The sequence below is a fragment of the Bos indicus x Bos taurus genome, chromosome 20 (assembly GCF_003369695.1).
Source record: "Bos indicus x Bos taurus breed Angus x Brahman F1 hybrid chromosome 20, Bos_hybrid_MaternalHap_v2.0, whole genome shotgun sequence".
Classification (NCBI taxonomy): domain Eukaryota; kingdom Metazoa; phylum Chordata; class Mammalia; order Artiodactyla; family Bovidae; genus Bos; species Bos indicus x Bos taurus.
Window position 1 is genome coordinate 58,152,063 of NC_040095.1, and position 19,218 is coordinate 58,171,280.

General features: G+C 47.1%; 1 protein-coding gene across 1 annotated transcript in view; it reads left to right on the forward strand.

The window, feature by feature from the left end:
- ANKH (ANKH inorganic pyrophosphate transport regulator) overlaps window positions 1-19,218 on the forward strand; it is a 170,018-nt gene that overhangs the window by 119,403 nt on the left and 31,397 nt on the right. The window contains exons 5-8 of the mRNA XM_027519896.1: window positions 5,232-5,402; window positions 7,338-7,472; window positions 10,666-10,758; window positions 14,641-14,736. Of these exons, the coding sequence (XP_027375697.1) occupies window positions 5,232-5,402; window positions 7,338-7,472; window positions 10,666-10,758; window positions 14,641-14,736 (495 nt within the window). The remainder of the gene's footprint in view (window positions 1-5,231; window positions 5,403-7,337; window positions 7,473-10,665; window positions 10,759-14,640; window positions 14,737-19,218) is intronic.

A 19,218-nucleotide genomic window follows, 5' to 3' on the forward strand; every position in this document is an offset into this window, starting at 1 on the left:
GTAAGCATTTGTAGATGTGGTGTCCTCAAAGGCAAAAAGGAAAACACACATCTTTGCCTTAGATAAATACAGCAGGCATCCAAGAGTAAAAGAAAGAAATCATATCCCTGAAAAATGCTTTCCCAGTATGCCCACAGCCTTCTTCCTTCTTAATTTTAAAACTAGTACTGACCCCTGCCTGCTGGGAGGGCTCGAAATTTCAGAATAAACCTACCTGGTTATTCGGGGCAATGGAAGCTGGATTCAGGTGCCATCTGACCTCGGGCTGTTCCCGGTGATATAGTTATTTTAAACCTTATAGCCTGAGTCCCTACCACGGTTTGGTTGAGGGAATAAATTCAGTTTTGGTTCGTAAGTCCTTGGCTCTCACTCCCACCCTCAACTTCATTCCTCTCATTACTTGAAAGCATTTGTGAATTACCAGATCTGGTAATGAATAAATAGATCCCAGGCAAAGTCCTTTTTTAAAAACATTTTTAAAGGTTTTTTTTTTTAATTTTTTAAATTATGAAAGTATGATAACGCATTTACAGGAGACTTGTAAAATCCAGAACAAAGTTACATACAGTTTCACTATGTATTACAATTTTTAAGTAGATGAATTAAGATCTTTGGTTGGAGTTTCAATATCAAGCTCTCAAAAAATTAATAAAATGAATATATAGAAAAGTAGAAGAATATGGTAGACCTGAAAAGCACCATGAAACAATTCAACATAATTAAGATTTGTACAATTTTCACACAGAAGTAGGATACAAATTATATTCAAGTTCCCATACACTATAAACTAAGAGACGTTGGAAATATCCAGGGACATAAAACAAGGTGCAAAAATTTCATGGTCTAAACGTATTGAAATCATGTAGAGTCCTAGGCAAAGTCCCTTGAAATACCAGCTTGGCATAGATAGGAAGGGAGTGATCACCAATGATAGCATGAAAACAGTTTGTAATGCCTGAGTGTCAGTGCCAACTCCTGTTTAAAAAGTAATTTTTAGTAAGCTAATTAATTTCATGTCATAATACAAAAAAAGCTCTTGGTTTGGTTCCAAAATGATACAGTTTTCTGTGTCACCATTATTGTAATAATCATATCTTTTGTATATATTTCATGATCACCTGGACTTTCTTAGCTTGCTCAGTATTAAATGAAACTTTTGGCGGCTGGGTGGGGCGGGTTCTTGGACCTCGCTGGAACCTCTAGTTCTTTCCTCTTTCTGCTATTTTCGTCAGCCCTGGCCTTCTGAAGTCAGCTCAGGCCCCAGAGGTGGGATCCCAGGATCCCAGTTGAGTAATCTGGCTGTACTGCTGTAAGTCCCCTTGTCTCCTGCCTTTCCATCGCAGCCTGCTGCCGAGATCCCAGTCCTGAACCACCCAATGGTGTGCACCTCGCACCACTTGCACCCAGGCAGAAAGTGCTCCTGCAGAAAGTTTCACAGTGGGACAAACTGATCGCAGGACACATTCACAATCCCATCACTCACCTCAGCTGACTCTAGTGACCGTGTCCGAGCGTCTCCACCCACCTCACTGTCCCCAGCAGACCTCACTGCCCACTTCACTGAGGAGCTCAAAGCCACATGCCTACTTTCAGACCCTTGCATCACCTCTGCTGTCCCCATTACAGGAAAGCACATGTCCCTCCTTGGTCCCAGGCCACTTCTTCCTCCGGTGCCTCTGAGCCCGTCCTGTCCCGCTTTCTGGGGAACCTTATTCATCAGTTATCAGTGACTCCTTCTCTCTCTCCTGGATCATTTCTCTTGACGTGGAAACATGCTCAAACTTCTGCCTTCTTAAAACAACCACAACCACAGCATCAGCAACAAGCTTTTTCTGGCTCCCATGTACCTCTGTAGCTACAATTCTATTTTTTCACAGCCAGACCTTTCAGAAAGGTGGTTTCCACCCAGGGTCTCCATTTCTTCCCTTCTCTTTCCTTCTTTTACCTGCTGCAGACTGACTTCCGCCCCATCAGCTCACCCACACAGTTCTCACTAATGACCTGCCTGCCATTGAATCCAGTACAACAGTTTCCATTGACTTCACGGATGTCTCAGTAACTCTTCATTCTGTTGACTGCGCCCTCCTCCATGAAACACCCCTTCCCACTGGCTCTCACACCACCATATCGTGGTTTTTCTCCTACTTCCGACAGCCCAGGTCATCTATTGATGTGTATTGAAGTTGCTCAAGACCCATCCCTCCTCACTGTGTATTCTATTCATGAAGAATCTGATGGTTGCCCTGCATTTATACCATCTGTAACATGACTGATATTCACCAAATAATTGTCTGCAGCCAAGCCCTCTGCTCAGGGCTCTAGACAAGGCATCTGAATGTCTCTATGATATTTCCACTCAGATCCTTCAAGGGCATCATAAGCCTCCATTCATAATCTTCATGATCTTGATGGCTGCATTTTTGAATGAACCTCTGCCCCTGCCATCTGCTCAGAAACCCGGGAGCCACCCTAGCAGCACCCCTCTTCATTCCCATCTGTCTAAAACATTTAATCCTAGATGCTTCCTTATCAGCCCACTTCTCCCCATCTCGGCTGCTCAGTTCTGAGAGGTCAGCTCTCCCACCTGGATCCTTAGAGATGCCTCCTGTCCCCTGGCCTGCCCCTCTGCTCTGGGTCTCCTCCGTCCTTCCCCACTTGGGGCCACAGTAATCGATTCTCAGTGACATTCTGGCCACCTCACCCCCTCCTCAAACCTGCTTTCAAATTACCTCCTTGGTGTTCTTAAGATAAAAAGCCAGTATCCTGATCACAGGCTGAGAGGAGCTGAGAACCCACTGGCCCTGCTTCCTCCCCAACCCAATCACTCTCCTCTGTCCCCTTGCTCTCTGCCCTCCAGGCCCCGGTCCTCCCTTCCAGACCCAATGCAGCCGAGCCCCTCCCCCTGGGGGCTTTGCTTGGATCCTTCTGCCCGGAAGGGAATGCCCTGGCCTCTGCTATCCCCACCAACCACTGGCTCCCGCCACCTGCTGCCAGCCAGCTGCCTGGGCTCTGGGTCTCAGCTCAGATGCACCCCACAGGGCGACCCTCTTCACTCCACAGCCTCCTCCTCACTCCCATCATCGCCACCCTCTTCCCTTCACCGGCCTTGTCAGGGGTTGACCATGACTCCTGCCTTCCCTGTGAGGCTGTCAGCTCCAGGAGAACAGAGTCTGGGACCACCTTATCCATCACTGAATCCCCAGCCCAGAGCAGGCTCTCCCTGGGAAAATCCTCACTACTGAGTCTGTAGGTTCCGCTTGCAAAATAACCCGATACAGTTTTGATGGCTGTATCAGATTTGAAAATCTTAATTCTAGATTGAAATGCAGAAGGGCCAGCGATTGTTTTAAATTGATAACTGACCCAGCCCGCAGTGAAGATGTAAGATGTACAATAAGTGTTGGACCACACGGCATCAAGCTGTTAACAACACAGGGGAGGCTGACAAAACCATCTGGCTTTGGACTGGTCTGGGCCGAAAGTCTCCTGCCCGCCTCTGTCCCACTCTAGCCCACTCTGCTCCTCCTTCTGGTCCTCTCCATACCTCCCCCTCCTTTTTCCTTCATGTCCAGATCTCCTTCTTCGGTTCTGCTCATCTGGCCGTCCTGATGGCGCCACCAGGAGCCTTCCTGGACTTGGCAGAGGAGGGTTCATCTTTACATACTCATTTTCCCTCCAGCGTGTTCTCAGTCTCTAAACACTGTCATCTTCGTTAACGCCATAGGTTTGTGTATGTCTAATGTGAAGCCTGCTGCAGATGTACTAGTCCGTTTGCACATTAGGGCCCCTGAGAGGTCTTTGATTAGTTAGCAAAATAAATGGGCATCTTGGCCACATCACAAAACTCAGTCTTCTGTTCCAAACACAATAGGGCCTTAACAAGGCTTTGCCCAGCTGGTCTTTGCCATCCTTCAATTAATACAGAACATTTGTTCCCCTGGGAAGCAGCAGGCGTGGAGACGGTCACGGGCATCTTTCCTTCCATCAGTGGGCTCCGCTGTATCCTCAGTGAGCATGAACGTGAGTGTGTGATCCTGAGCGTGAATGGACACTCACATCATCCGTGCTCCGGGCAGCCAGGTCCTGCCCAGGCAGCCGGGTCACGTAGCTCTGTCGTCTGCATTCCCCTGCGGGCATCTCTGACAGGTTCTGTCGCATTTAGTGGTTTAAGAACAACAGCCCCGGCACACGTGTCAGGTTGTGGGATAAGCTGACCACCTCTAACGTCTAATACTTTTCATTCCAAAGTCCCTCTGGATTGCTCTGTTCCCTATAGCAATTGAATGCACACATTTGATGAATCATGCTCATTCTCCAGCTTCTTTTTTAACTTTCTGTCACCAGTAGTTTCTTGAGAATGCAGCAATCAGAATATGCCTCCTTGGGTCAGACTCACTTAGCAGCAGTATATTTCACAAGCCTATCCTTCCATGGATGATTGGCTAAGAAGGTTGATGTAGCTCAGATCCTCTCTCCCCTCCCCCATTTTCCTACCTCAGCACCCTCCATTCTTCACCCTCTATTCCTCAGGGCTCCTCCCAAGATGGGAATCCCAGGACTCTGCCCAGAGGCTGGACTGATTCCCTCATTTCTACAAGATGGGAAGTTAAATGGTTTGATAAATTTGCTTTCGGAGCCTGTACCATTCAATAGAGATTGACACTTTACTATTATTTCAATCCCTGCTGACTTCGTATTTTTCTGACCTATGCCACCTTTGTAAGTCCATATCTTAAACTTTGATTCTCTGCTTTGTAATTAACACTGACGGCTTTCGCAGCATGTTTAGTGGAATCCAGGGTATAAACGTAAATGGTCATTTTTCTGTGGCCCGTTGCTCTTCACTGTTCTGTCCTTTGCGGAAGGTCACTTAGGTCCTCTGGCGTGGATTACATGTACACCTGGGGGGGCATCGTTTAGGGTCTGGGAAGCCAAAGCTTCTGGACAGTCTTTAGCAATAACGTTGACCAGGTGTGCAGTTGCCTTAAAAGAAGTACTTAGTGGTGAACATAACAGAGTGGCTGTGTGTTCTTCCAGTGCTTCCCAAACATCTGACCCTGGATTCTCCCAGAGAAGCGTTGAGCGGTAACCCCAGGTCCTGCTCTCCTCACCTTCAGTGTCAAGGCTTCTGCTCAGACATCCATCTCAGTTCCGGGTGCAAGAGTTGGGCTGGGCTTCTGTTAATTGGTTCTGTCCTCTCCCTGATGACTGTCTGTTTCTCCTCCTCTCAGGTCGTTTTTGTAGCCATTCTACTTCACAGTCACCTGGAATGCAGGGAGCCGCTGCTCATCCCCATCCTATCCTTGTACATGGGCGCCCTCGTGCGCTGCACCACCCTGTGTCTGGGCTACTACAAGAACATCCACGACATCATCCCGGACAGGAGTGGACCGGAGCTGGGGGTAGGTCCTTAGTCCCCGAGGACAGCCTGTCTGTACATCCGAGGGGAATACAGTTTGATCCTACCCCTGTGATTCGACATATCAGCTAACAGGCAGGTTCTCTGGGATGTCATATCCCAAGGTCAAGTGCTTGGTAATGTCCACAGGGATAAACAGCTGGAGAGCTGATGAACTGTAGAGATGGAAGAGAGACCTTAGAGGTCACTCTCCAGCCTTCTTATCTCCGTACAAGAAGACTGAGTCACGGTGAGTCATGTCAGGCGGAGGAGGAGGCACAATGTTGATGGTTCTTCTTACTCTGTGGTCAAAAGGAAGTCACTCTGATCAACAAAGATTTCAGGAGCCCTGGTACCATTGAACTCATATTTGTTTAATTTCACATCAGGGATCCAGACTGGGTTTGGGCTTTCTGTACTGGCTAAACACACTCATTCAGGTACCTTCTACACAGAGAGTTGGGGAAGGTTTAGGTGACACAGGAAATTTTAAATATGGCCTGTGGCCTCAGTCAGCTTTATGTCCCATTTGGCTTAGTCACCAACACAGGAACAATATTCAGACAAGACAGCACAGAGACCACAATGGGAATACAAGAGCTTCCCCTCTGAGGCTGAGAGAAGGAAGAGAAGGATGTGGTCTCAGAAGCCCACAGAGATTGGCCTGTGCCTCAAAAGGTGAATATGGTACAAGCAAGGTATAATCTTACCCAGATGCCCAAAGCATACTTTTCATCACTGGTGTAAACAGTATCTGATTTATATGTATGCTAATCTTCTCTACCTTCTAATATCAGTTGGGTTGGTATCTAGCCAGCTATAAGGTAAGTAGACATGACTTTGTATTTATATATAAATATAAATAGACCACTCTATCCCTGGGTCAGGAAGATCCCCTGGAGGAGGGCATGGCAACGCACTTCAGTATTCTTGCCTGGGAAATCTCATGGACAGAGGAGCCTAGTGAGCTACAGTCCATGGGATTGCAAAGAGTCAGACGTGACTGAATGACTAGCAATTTCAATTTATATATATATATATATATAAATTAAGTACATTACCACACTCTAACCCTGATCCCACCTTTGACCATATGTTACTTTTGTCATGTCAAAACAGTCCTTGTACTGACCACTCACCTTGATCTGAGGTCAGGCCATAAATAATATCAGATTGAGATATTTCCATCATGAGGACCACCGTATCAGATTGGTCTTGATGGTAGCAACCCATCCTAACATTCAGCTGCTAGCAAAGGGAAATAAAGTGACTGAGATGGCTCCAGGATGCAACACTTACCTTTATGAAGGCTCAAAACCAAAGTCACTTGATAAAAGCCAGGTGTTAAAGATAGTGCCTATCTTTGCTGTGGAATTGTTAATAAATAGCCTTCTCTTTACTGTGCTTTTATTTTGCTTATGCTTGTGAACATTTACATGTCAGAGCCTTGAGATTAGGAACGTCTGTCATAGACTTATAGAGTGCCCAAATAATTAGGCACATTTGTGACCATACTGATTCCAAAATAAATTACAATAATGTTTTACTTCTACAAGTTACCTCTTACCGACATGGCTTCTAGCCAGTCCGTTTTATGATATGAACAAGAACTTTTCCCACCTGTTTCTCGGGCTGTGAAGCTGGGTTCTGCTTGGGTTAGCGTTGCCCTGTTTAGACAGTAGTGGTTTGAAGCCATCAAGCTTAAAGGCGTGTTTTGATTTCACGGGAGCTTGCCAGCTGTCTAAGTTCAATTCTAATAAGACTGTACATTTTATTTTAATTCAACTTGGCTTGTCTACAGAGGCTTTTCCTACATTATTTTTAAGTATAGTGAACTGACTCATGATTGACATCAAAAGAAAAGGCTTTGACTCCGAATTATTTTTTTCTGTTCTTCTTCTCAAGTTCAGCAAACTTTTATCCCATTTTGTTGATACAGGGAGATGCAACAATAAGAAAGATGCTGAGTTTCTGGTGGCCTCTGGCGCTCATCTTGGCCACACAAAGAATCAGTAGGCCCATTGTCAACCTCTTTGTTTCCCGGGACCTCGGTGGCAGTTCTGCAGCTACGGAGGTAAGGCACCTTCTGGGAACATGGGTGCCCAAAGTCACCGTGTAACAAATCGGGGCGGGGAGATGGCTGACAAATTTGTTTCCAGTTCCTCTTGAGAGCTAAGAAATTCTGTGATATTACGTTCTATGATACCTTCACACAAGGAAGCATTGAGGATCTCCATCCGTGACTTAGAATGATGTGATTTTGTTTTATTATGAGTATGGAAACAGTGACAGACTTTATTTTCTTGGACTCCAAAATCAACTGGACGGTGACTGCAACCATGAAATTAAAAGACACTTACTCCTTGGAAGAAAAGCTATGACAAACCTAAACAGCCTAATAAAAAGCAGAGACATTACTTTGCCAACACAGGTCTGTATAATCAAAGCTATGGTTTTTCCAGTAGTTGTATATGGATGTGAGAGTTGGACCATACAGAAGGCTGATCACCGAAGAATTGATGCTTTTGAACTGTGGTGCTGGAGAAGACTTCTTGAGAGTCCCTTGGACTACAAGAAGATCCAACCAGTCAATCCTAAAGGAGATCAACCCTGAATATTCATTGGAAGGACTGATGATAAAGCTCCAATACTTTGGCCACCTGATGCAAAGAGCCGACTCATGGGAAAAGACCCTGATGCTGGAAAAGATTGAGGGTGGGAGGAGAAGGGGAAGACAGAAGATGAGACGAGTTTGAGCAAACTCCTAGGAGATAGTGAAGGACAGAGAAGCCTGGCGGGCTGCAGTCCTTAGGGTCGCAAAAAGTCGGATGCGTCTAAGCGACTGAACGAATATAATGAGTATGGAAGAAGATATTTTATTCTTCCTTCTCTTTTACCACATGAAAAAACCGAGGTAAGGACGCAAAAGTAGCAAGAAGCTGGACTGTGTTAGAATCCAGGTTTTCTTTCTCCCACTCAATGGCCTCTCCATTTTCCCATGGAGTCAGCATGGAGCCTCTTCACTGTAGTCATAGAAGACGATGGGACCGGCCATGTGCAGAAGTACCCAGAGGGCAAGGGCTGATGCTTCTGTGTTCTGCCCACCTCCCTCACCTGTCGTTGCTCTGCCTCCTGCATGTGCCACCCAACCCACCATGGCTTTCTGCATCTTTGGCAACCTGCCCTCCTTCAAAGGAGAGTCTCCTCTGTTTACTCACAACTCAAGAAATTGTTCGGGAAACTGGCAGCTCCTCTAGGGAGAGAGTCGAAGCATTTTTTAATTTTTTTCCATCATGCCAGTATGGTATAAACAAATAGAAAGACTTAGTTTGTTTGCTCATCTCCTGCCTTCTGGGGAATTAATTCTGGCTCTGGGACTGCTGATCCTTCAGGAAAGCCTGTGGCCGCTCCTGAGGGCCTCCTGTTTACACAAGTGCCCTTGCATGCACTTTCAGCACGTCTCCAGGCCGGGGTCTCTTGCCAGGTTCCATGTCCCGGGAAGCAGCTCATGTTGGCCTGGAAAGAGAAGTACATAAATCACAAGCCGAATGCTTTCTCTTGCCTCCGTGGGTTCCTGGATTTTGTTTTCTTGACTCACAAATGTCCTCTGGGGTGGCTTCTGTAACACGGCAGCTTTTTAACCTAATACTTTTGTTTCAGCTGTCCTGTAAAAAGCATGGGACACGTCCCCCCCCACCACCACCAATCACCTGTGTGCTAGAATTCCATCTTCCCGTAAAAATAAAAAAACAACCAAGACAATTTGTATGTTAAAATCATTTCTAAATGGACTTCAGTGCATAGAGACAGACCTCAGCATAGGGAGACAGAACTGACATGAATTAACTGTCTGCTTCTGATGGTGTTGGCGCTTGCATACATCTTGTTGACTCCCAACAGCCCTGTGCTGTGGTTGTTGTTAGTCTCGTGGTTTTGCTGGAGGAACAGAGAGGGGGCCTGAGAGGGTTCATGCTTCACACACACCTGGGAAGTGATGGAGTGATGCTGGAATCCAGATCTGCCTGATTCTACCACTTGCTCCTCAGAGCAGTGTCTTCACCAGCTAAAGACCTACCTCACTCACATTTCTGGCATCAAAATGAAGGGTGACTGCAACCATGAAATTAAAAAATGGTTGCTCCCTGGAGGAAAAGCTATGACAAGATCAGAAAGCGTAGTAAAAATCAGAGACATCTCTTTGCCAGCTAAGGTCTGTATAGTCAAAGCTGTGGCTTTTCCAGTAGTCACGTACAGATAGGAGAGTGGGACCATAAAGAAGGCTGAGTGCCGAAGAATTGAAATGTGGTGTTGGAGAAGATGCTTGAGAGTCCCTTGGACTGCAAGGAGACCAAACCAGTCCATCCTAAAGGAAATCAACCCTGAATATTCATTGGAAGGACTGATGCTGAAGCTGAAACTCCAATACTTTGGCCACCTGATGCAAAGAGTTGGCTCATTGGAAAAGACCCTGATGCTGGGAAAGATTGAAAGCAGGGGAGGAGATGGGGACGACAGAGGATGAGATGGTTGGATGGCATCACCGGCTCGATGGACATGAATCTGAGCAAGCTCCAGGAGTTGGTGAAGGACAGAGAAGCCTGGCATGCTGCAGTCCGTGGGGTCGCAAAGAGTGGAACGAGACTTAAGAGACTGAACAACAACAAAGAAATGAAAGTCTCCTATTCCTGGAAGAACCTGTTTGGCTTCCTGTGAGAAGTATTAGTTGTCTCAAGTTAAACATCAGAATTGGGCTCTCCTGGGCTGAACAGACTGGAAGGGAGTTGAGTGGGGTGGCGAGTACTATAAAGCCATGAACAGGTGCGCAGCTTCCCTGAAGTACAGCATGGAGGCGGAGAGGTGGTCCCTGAGTGCCGAGTGTTCAGACAGCAGGGGTGGAGCTCAGAATCGCATCTGGAGACTCAAGAATCGGGCTAGACTAGAGGGTTCTGTCTGGCTCCGTGAGAACCTGGCAGACCAGGGTTGAAATCTTGGCTTTTCAATCGGCGATCAGGGCCTGGATAAACGTATCTAAAACAAGATGCATACCCTGGACCTGCTCAGCCCGCTCCCCAGGATGCAGGGGGCCTCTGCCCCTTCCTCCGGCTCCAGGGCCGTTCCAAGGCTGGCCATGCTGTCACCCAGGATGGAATGACCTGTCGGGGGACCTGTAGCTGAGTGGGCTCGTGCTGCCATGTGGCAGGCGGCAGGCAGAGGCTGGAGATGCTCTCTGCAGATGCCTTGCTAACTGCCTGCTCTTCCTCTTGCAGGCCGTAGCAATTCTGACAGCCACATACCCTGTGGGTCACATGCCGTATGGCTGGTTGACGGAAATCCGTGCTGTCTACCCCGCTTTTGACAAGGTAAGAACCTCCTGCAGCGCGGTTTCCAAAACACTCTCTTTAAAATTAGTGTTTGAGAGACAGCAGTCTCCGGTGATGGAGACCTCAGTGTCTCTCAGCCTCACCTCCCTCTTCAAGGTTGATTTAGCATTGGGGCTGGCGGAGGTAATTGTGGAACACGTCCCTCAGGAAATCACAGAGGCGAATTGATGCTTGCCTTGATGCGGCTCCCAGGACGTGTCTCCAAACTGGTCCTCACTTCTAGGTTACTCCTGTTGAGAAATTATTTGCAAAAGGGAAACGATACTCTCAAAAAAATTAATATATTGTTTTCGGTTCTGTGGTTTGTTGCTTTTTGTTTGTTTGTTTTTACTGACCTCATAGCTGATGTGAAGGTACAGACAGTTGTGTGCTTGAGTTCATAAGCTAATGGCTTTCTTTCAAGGGAGTACATGCACACCCTGGGTCCAGGCTGGTTCAGTTCAGTTCAGTTGCTCAGTCGTGTCCAACTCTTTGCAACCCCATGGACTGCAGCACTCCAGGCTTCCCTGTCCATCACCAACTCTTGGAGGTTACTCAGACTCATGTCTATTGAGTCAGTGATACCATCCAACCATCTCATTCTCTGTCCTCCCTTTCTCCTCCCGTCTTCAATCTTTCCCAGCATCAGGGTCTTTTCCAATGAGTCAGTCTTCACATCAGGTGGCCAAAGGATTGGAGTTTCAGCTTCAGCATCAGTCCTTCCAATGAATATTCAGGACTGGGATGAACTTATTCTAGCTGAAGGCTTCTGCTGACATTTCAGGGAGGCACATAAGTCTTCAGACCTGTAACCTGAGACCAGGTCAACACTGACCTGCAGATCATTTGAGAAATGCCTTTTTCATTCAAGCATAATTATTTAAACATTCAACCTAAAGCAAATAAGTAGAAAAAGAGACCCCTCCCCCAAAAGATGGTATGCAATGTTTTAAAATGAAAAAATAGGAAAAAAGCAAACAGCGTACCCCTTGTACTCATAATAGCAACTGTTTGGATTTATGTAGAACTAGCTCAGAGTCGGAGAAGGCAATGGCACCCCACTCCAGTACTCTTGCCTGGAAAATCCCATGGATGGAGGAGCCTGGTAGGCTGCAGTCCATGGGGTCGCTAAGGGTCAGACATGACTGAGCGACTTCAGTTTCACTTTTCACTTTGATGCATTGGAGAAGGAAATAGCAACCCACTCCAGTATTCTTGCCTGGAGAATCCCAGGGACGGGGGAGCCTGGTGGGCTGCCATCTATGAGGTTGCAGAGTCGGACACGACTGAAGCAACTTAGCAGCAGCAGCAGCAGCTCAGAGTCATTGCTGACATCATTTTAATATGGTCCCAAAAGAGCCCTGAGAGGTGACGAGAGGAAGTGTGTTCACCAGCATCCCCAGCAGATTACCTGCCTCTCTTCCCCAACCCATAATCAGTCACCTGTGAGTAGCAGCTCCCCTCCAGGCAAGACAGGGATCACCCCCACACAGCCACACATGAGAGAGGGAGGCTCTCGTTCAGAACTCTTTACAGGGTTGGAACTTCCCCAGTAAACAATGGGCTGGTCGCTCCACTGCTTGCCAACATTCACTTGGAGCATCAGAATGCAGAGCGTGTCCTAAAAAATGCCTTTGATGCCTGCTTCCCAGCCCTTTGAGAGTGGACTTCAGAAGGTCTGAGTCACATGCAGCAGAGAGCTATGTTGGACTGGGTTTAAGCCAATCTATGGAGGGAAATCAGTATTCTCATGTCAAGGAACACGTGTATAGAAATAAGTCCTCGAAAACCAAGATGGATATAAGTCTTCTTGCTAAATGTTTAGCTCTTGGAGAATAAGACTATATAATAACATCCAATCGGAGAAGGCAATGGCACCCTACTCCAGTATTCTTGCCTGGAAAATCCCATGGACGGAGGAGCCTGGTGGGCTGCAGTCCATCGGGTCGCTAAGAGTCGGATATGACTGACCGACTTCACTTTCACTTTTCACTCTCATGCATTGGAGAAGGAAATGGCAACCCACTCCAGAATTCTTGCCTGGAGAATCCCAGGGACGGGGGAGCCTGGTGGGCTGACGTCTATGGGGTCGCACAGAGTCGGACATGACTGAACCGACTTAGTAGCAGCAGCAATAACATCCAATAGCAGGGTTGTACTTGTGTTCAAACCTCCTGGTTGTGAGCGTCTCATCTGAAATTGGTTTTGGCTACCTTGAAATGATTAAACTTAACAATACAGCCCTGTACAATTTCGCTAACAGCAGCCAAGAAAAACATTGTTTTATTCACGATCACAGAGGTTAGATGCTGTGAAAAAAATCCCTTTAAGGAGCATCCCTTAAGCTCGATGCTGGAGGAAATCAGGATCCTTGTGAAACCTCCCCGTTGTCACCATGCATTCCACTGCACTTCCCCGGCCATTCCCATGAATGCCGTCTATTCACCCAGATCTTAGACACCTCTGTGTGGACTTCCGGAATTTGCTGCATTGACAGTTGAAAATCCTTAGCCTGCTTGTGGGTTCCAGACTTAGAGATTTAACATTTCTCGCATATCTTCTGATGTTTCTAGCTAAACAGGGAGATGGGAGAGTTTTTCACTCTTCCACATTCTCTCTAGTGTTTGTTTATCATCTTGCAAAAGACTGTGTGTCTGAGAAAAAGCTGACGGGGCAAGCAAGACGAGACACTGATGCTGAGCTAATGATACATGCTGGTTTACTCCAACCATACTGGCAAACGTATTTGCTGTCTTAAAAATCAAAGCACACTTGGGGGAGCTGGGGCCTGTGGCTGCCACCACGAAGGGGCGGGGGGCAGGCATGTGCATTCGGAAGAGGGGCCTCCTCCTCACCCAGCCCACCAGGGGACCATCCTCGTGGATCCCTGGGGAGAGCAGATGAAGAGATGTCCTCCACACTGTGGTGGGCACTGTGCCAGCACAGCAGTCTGTTTTCCAGGAAAAGCAGGTGTGCTTTAGAGACCGGAGTGAAGAAAATGGAAACCCCTCCAGGGGTTTGCGCTGGCAGCACAAACAAGAAGGGCTTCCAGAGACTGTCTCAGCTTCTGATGGGAAGCACACATCAAAAGGTCTCTTGCAAGTGGGACCTGTAACACCTCCACTTGTACATCTGTCATTAGGCTGATGTGGGAGCCAGGGGCTTGTCATTTGTTTCCGTGAGTCAACTCTGGGGCTCGGTGGATCCATAATGAGGCGGGCGTTGTTTTTCTCAGCTGCTGTTCATAGTCGAGGGCTGGACACACGACCCTCAATCAAGGGTTTTGATTGAGTGGCGGGTACACTTAGCAATGACGCTGAGATGGCATCATCCAGCCTCGGGGATGTGTCAGAGGGCCCCTACATCTGTGTGCTCACATTTCAATTTAACAAGGGCTGTTTGAGCATCTTCTCTACTTAAGAAAGGTGGTGCTGAGTTGCAGGAGCTAAAGAGATGGGTAAAACATCCAGTCCTTTATCTCAGGGAGCAAATGTGCCCCTCACAGGAGTCTTGACATGTGGGGGCTCAGCTGCCCCCTGATGCAGACTCAGTTGCCATCCTTGACTGCAAAGCCCAGGGTGGTCGGACACTGCAGGAAGTGCTGGGGCCCTGAACGAGGTGGGTGGGCACCCAGCACCCTGGAGAGGGGACTGACTCTGGAGACACTGCTGGGCAATTCAGTCCGGAGCTCCCTCTGGTTAGCGATCACATCCAAAAACCTGACAGCTGTCTGAGAGAGACGTCCAGTGGCAGCCGTCTTCGAAGCTGTCCCTTGACATTTGTGCTTCAGACGCGTCAAATCAAACAGAAACGAGATGCTCAGTAAGAAGCATGAGTGGTCAGCCCAGGATAACCCGGAGCCTTTTCTTGCCCCCCCCCTAGAATAACCCCAGCAATAAACTGGTGAGCACGAGCAACACGGTCACGGCAGCCCACATCAAGAAGTTCACGTTCGTCTGCATGGCCTTGTCGCTGACGGTAAGGACAGACCCACCCCCGCCCCCGCCTCTGTGTCTGGTTTTAGAAAAGAGGAAATTGCCATTTTAAAGGGAGAAGTCTTGTATTCCATAATGCAGTGCTGTGCTGGATAAGGTGACAGCCTCTCCTAGATATTTTCATCCCAAAATACAAATGACAGTTAATCAAGGATGGCATCAGGTCTATGCTTCTCCTGGTGGCTCAGACAGTAAAGAATCTGCCTGCAGGCAGGAGACCTGGGTTCGATCCCTGGTTTGGGAAGATCCCCTAGAGAAAGGAAATGGCCATCCACTCCAGTGTCCTTGCCTGGAGAATTCCTTGGACAGAGGGCCTGGCAGGCTACAGTCCATGGGGCCGCAAAGTGTCGGACACGACTAAGCAACTTTCACTGGGTCTAAGAACTTCTGGCATTTCTGTAAGGGGCTTCCTCCTGCTGAAGAAGGCAGGCTTTGCCTTTCTTAATGATATTCTGTCTTACTGAATAATTTCCAGCCCATCTTTAACACCCAGAGTCAACTGTCTCTTTTCCAAATTTAATTGGTATGATTTGTTTCATGGGTAAAAGTTCCTTTCTTTGTATGTTTACACTGCTGTATCCTTCCTATGGAGCCATGATTCACCACACACTTACCAGGCACCTACAGGATCCGAAACCCTGTGCTGTCTTCAAGGATAGAGGTATGAGCAAGAGTGGATAGCGCCTTCTCATTGGCAGGGCCTGTCGGTGGCGCTGCACAGCCTTAAATAAGTAGTACACACCCTTCCTTTATCAACTCACCTGGGCAGTTCAGATGTAGGAGATATGTTCAGAAAACATGAGAAAAAATTTCAAAATGCTCTATAATCCAAAGCACACAGTATATAATTTAAGGTTGTTTGTAACATTTATCAACAGCAGCAAGAAAATAATAATGGCATTCATAAACAACTCCACATCGTAGACTGTGCTCTGTGAGTTTTAAAGATGGAGATGAGAAGAGGATAAGATGAAATAGGGGTCTTTTGAACTCAGTTCCTTGTTTGTTGTGGTGACTACATATTTAAGTCCTGTAGAAATTCTCCTTTTTTACAGCATAATGGAAAAACCATAACAAATAGCTGAGTGTGTGCAGTTCCCATCATAAATGACTGGTACCGAGGACATAAGACAAGAAGAGGTTTGGAGACAAGTGATGACAGGAACATCATGAGCGTTGTCACTGGCCATTATCACAAGAACCACTTAGCTAGATGAGCCCTAAGAGGGGTCCCTTAAAATCAAGTCTGACACACATTTTAAACTTCGCTTGGATTAAAAAAAAAAAACCCATAGTTTAATATTTGATCCTTTGACCCAACACCTGAATAAACTCATCAAGGACAACACGAGGTCTATAGCCCATCACCTAAGCCCTCTGACACTGGGTCATGACTCGGCATCCTTGGCCACTCCATCACCCCAGCCCAGCCCTCCCTCTCAGTCCGTCCCCCATGAAACTGGGAAACTGCAAGGGGATGTCAGAAGCATATTCCAGGCCACCTCCCCGGGGTGGGGAGACCCCTGACAGCACGGCTGCCTGAGTCAGGTAGCCCAGCAACCCTGTTCTCCTGGTTCTCCTGGTTGTATTATTTCTCCCTACAGTGTGCAGATTTTTCCATAGTTCCCTAAAACATTAGCAAAACACTGCACAACCTTGAAACCATTTAAAAGAGGATTTTAGGAAAAACAGAGGTTTCTATTCCCGGAGCAGACCTCAGCTTTTGGAGCCTGTGTTAAGAGACTGGAAGTTGGTTCGGATGCCAGGGTCTGTGACTTGGACACCATCCAGTTCCAAGAGCTGGAAGCTTTGGGCTGTTGCTCACTCTGCGGTCAGGGTCTGGCTCCCCTGTCTCCTCTCACTCCACGTGGACCTCCTCCCTCAGTTACGGTCAAGTCTGATGGAGAACCTTAGCAGACTGAGTTTACGGATATTCCTTCCTTCCTTCAGTTCACAGGCAATACTCTGTACTTCTAAAATAAAAGCAGCAAGTGTATTTTGAAGTGATAACCATGTAAAAGCTAGAAAAATGCTTCAATTTCCCATAGGTGTTATTTAATTTTTAGTATTAGTTATTTAGTTTTAGCTATTTAATTATTCTAATCCTACCATCTGTGCGTGTGTGCTAAGTAGCTTCAGTTGTGTCCAACTCTTTGCAACCCTGACCCTGTGAACTGTACCCTGCCAGGCTCCTCTGTCCATGGGATTTCCCAGGCAAGAATACTGAAGTGGGTTGCCATTTCCTTCTCCAGGGGATCTTCCTGATCCAGGGATCAAACCCGAGTCTCCTGCATTCACAGGCAGATTCTTTACCACTGAGTGACCTGAGAAGCCCAGATTACAGTATAGGGTAAATTTGACTTTTTAAAAGGTCTTCCCAGGAGGCTTGGTAGTAAAGAATCTGCCTGCCAATGGGGTTGCAAAGAGTCGCACATGACTTAGCAACTTAGCAACAACAAATAACTTTTATGTGCACTGGGAAACCAAAAAATTCATGTGACTCACTTTATTGCAATATTCACTTTACGGTGATGGCGCAAAATAGTTCCAAGAGATGTCTATACATGTATTTAATAAAGCTTAAATTTTAAATCATGCTTTTTTGCAATATTCACTTTACTGTGGCAGTAAAAAGTCAAAGTGTGAAAGTGTTGTGTCTGACTCTTTGTGACCCTATGGACTGTAGCCCACCATGCTCCTCTGTCCGTAGAATTTTCCAAGAAAGAATACTGGAGCGGATTGCTGTTTCCTTCCCCAGGGGATCTTCCTGACCCAAGGATTGAACCCAGGTCTCCTGCATTGCAGGCAGATTCTTTACCATCTAAGCCACCAAGAAAGTCTAGACCAAAACCTGCATTATCTCCGAGGTCTGCCTGGATAGCACCAGCTAGAAGCCCGCCTTCCAAGCTCCTTCTCCAGGGCCTTCCTCTGCACTGTGCTGTTCCAGCAAACAGGAACAGATAGCTGGCCCTGAGGCCAGGGCTTGCCGGCATGCCTGAAGCAGTGGTTTCTTCAGCAACACAAACGGTAGTATTATGGTGTGTCTCAGATGGTGCTTCCCAGGTGGTGCCAAAGAATCTGGCTGCTAATGAAGGAGACGAAAAAGGTGAGTGTTCGATCCTTGGGCCAGGAAGATCACCTGGAATAGGAAATGGCAGCCCACTTCAGTATTCTTGCCTGGAAAATCCCATGGGCAGAGGAATCTGGTGGGCTACAGTCCATAGGGTTGCAAAGAGTTGGACACGACTGAGCAAGTGAGCACAGCACAGCAGCAGATACGTTATCTTTATAATGACTCAATCAACTGGTCCTCAATCAGTCGGCTCTGACATCTTGGCTAGAGGCTGGCCTGTGTGCATACTCAGTCATGTCCTACTCTTGATGATCCCGTGGACTGTAGCCCACCAGGGTCCTCTGTCCATAGGACTTTCCAGGCTAGAATACTGGAGTGGGTTGCCCTTTCCTTCTCCAGGGGATCTTCCTAACCTAGCGATCAAACCTGCATCTCCTGCATTGGCAGGCGGATTCTTTACCACTGAGCCACCAGGAATTGCCCTTAAAAGATATATAGAAAAAATATAAGGGTTTTCCCCTAAATTCATTGGTATGCTGTCACTTTAGTGCATACAGCTTTGTATAGCACTTACCATGTTCATTCTTCACATCTATTATTCCTTGTAGGCCCTGAACTTCCCTAGGCAGGGTCTGTGGGTTAGTCACCTTTTATCCCCAGGGCCTAGCATCCTGCCTGACACAGAAGGGGCACAATAAGCAAAACACAAACACAGGAATCAATTAATACTTACCTGTGTGATCAGGATCAGAAAGGTGCCGATGGCATTCACCCCTCCTGAGCCACAGTCTCCTTATTTATACTGAGGTTATCTTCTTTTTAAAGCTCTTAAGAGGCCTTTTACTTGAGAGTCTATTTTCACCTTTTTAATTTTTAAACTACATAGTATCAGGAAATTAACATTGCAGAGCACTTAGGATAGACACATAGTGCTTATTGCAGTGGGCGATATTCTGTACCAAGTGCGAGCCTTCTGATGGTTCCAGAGCTTTCTACGCATTGCCTAGGATTAGAGCACTTTGCCAAGCGCTGGTCCTTTGGTCATTAGTGACTCTTCTCTCCGGGACTTTGAGAAGAGCTGGCGCCACAGATGTTGCAGACACTCAGTGACCCAGTGATGCTAACTGCTTTTTGAAGGAAAACCTGTACTTTCCAGAGCAGAAACTCATCTTGCAGTCAGAACGGGCCCATTCTTCAGGCCCTGACATGTTCAGTTCAATATCTGTCTTTGCCTGTGAAAAATACTTTTGACAGTTAATAAGAGACCCTGGTGCTGGGAAAGATTGAAGGCAAAAGGAGAAGAGGGCGACAGAGGATGAGATGGTTGGATGGCATCACTGATTCAAGGGACATGAACTTGGCAAACTCTGGAAGATAGTGAGGGACAGGGAG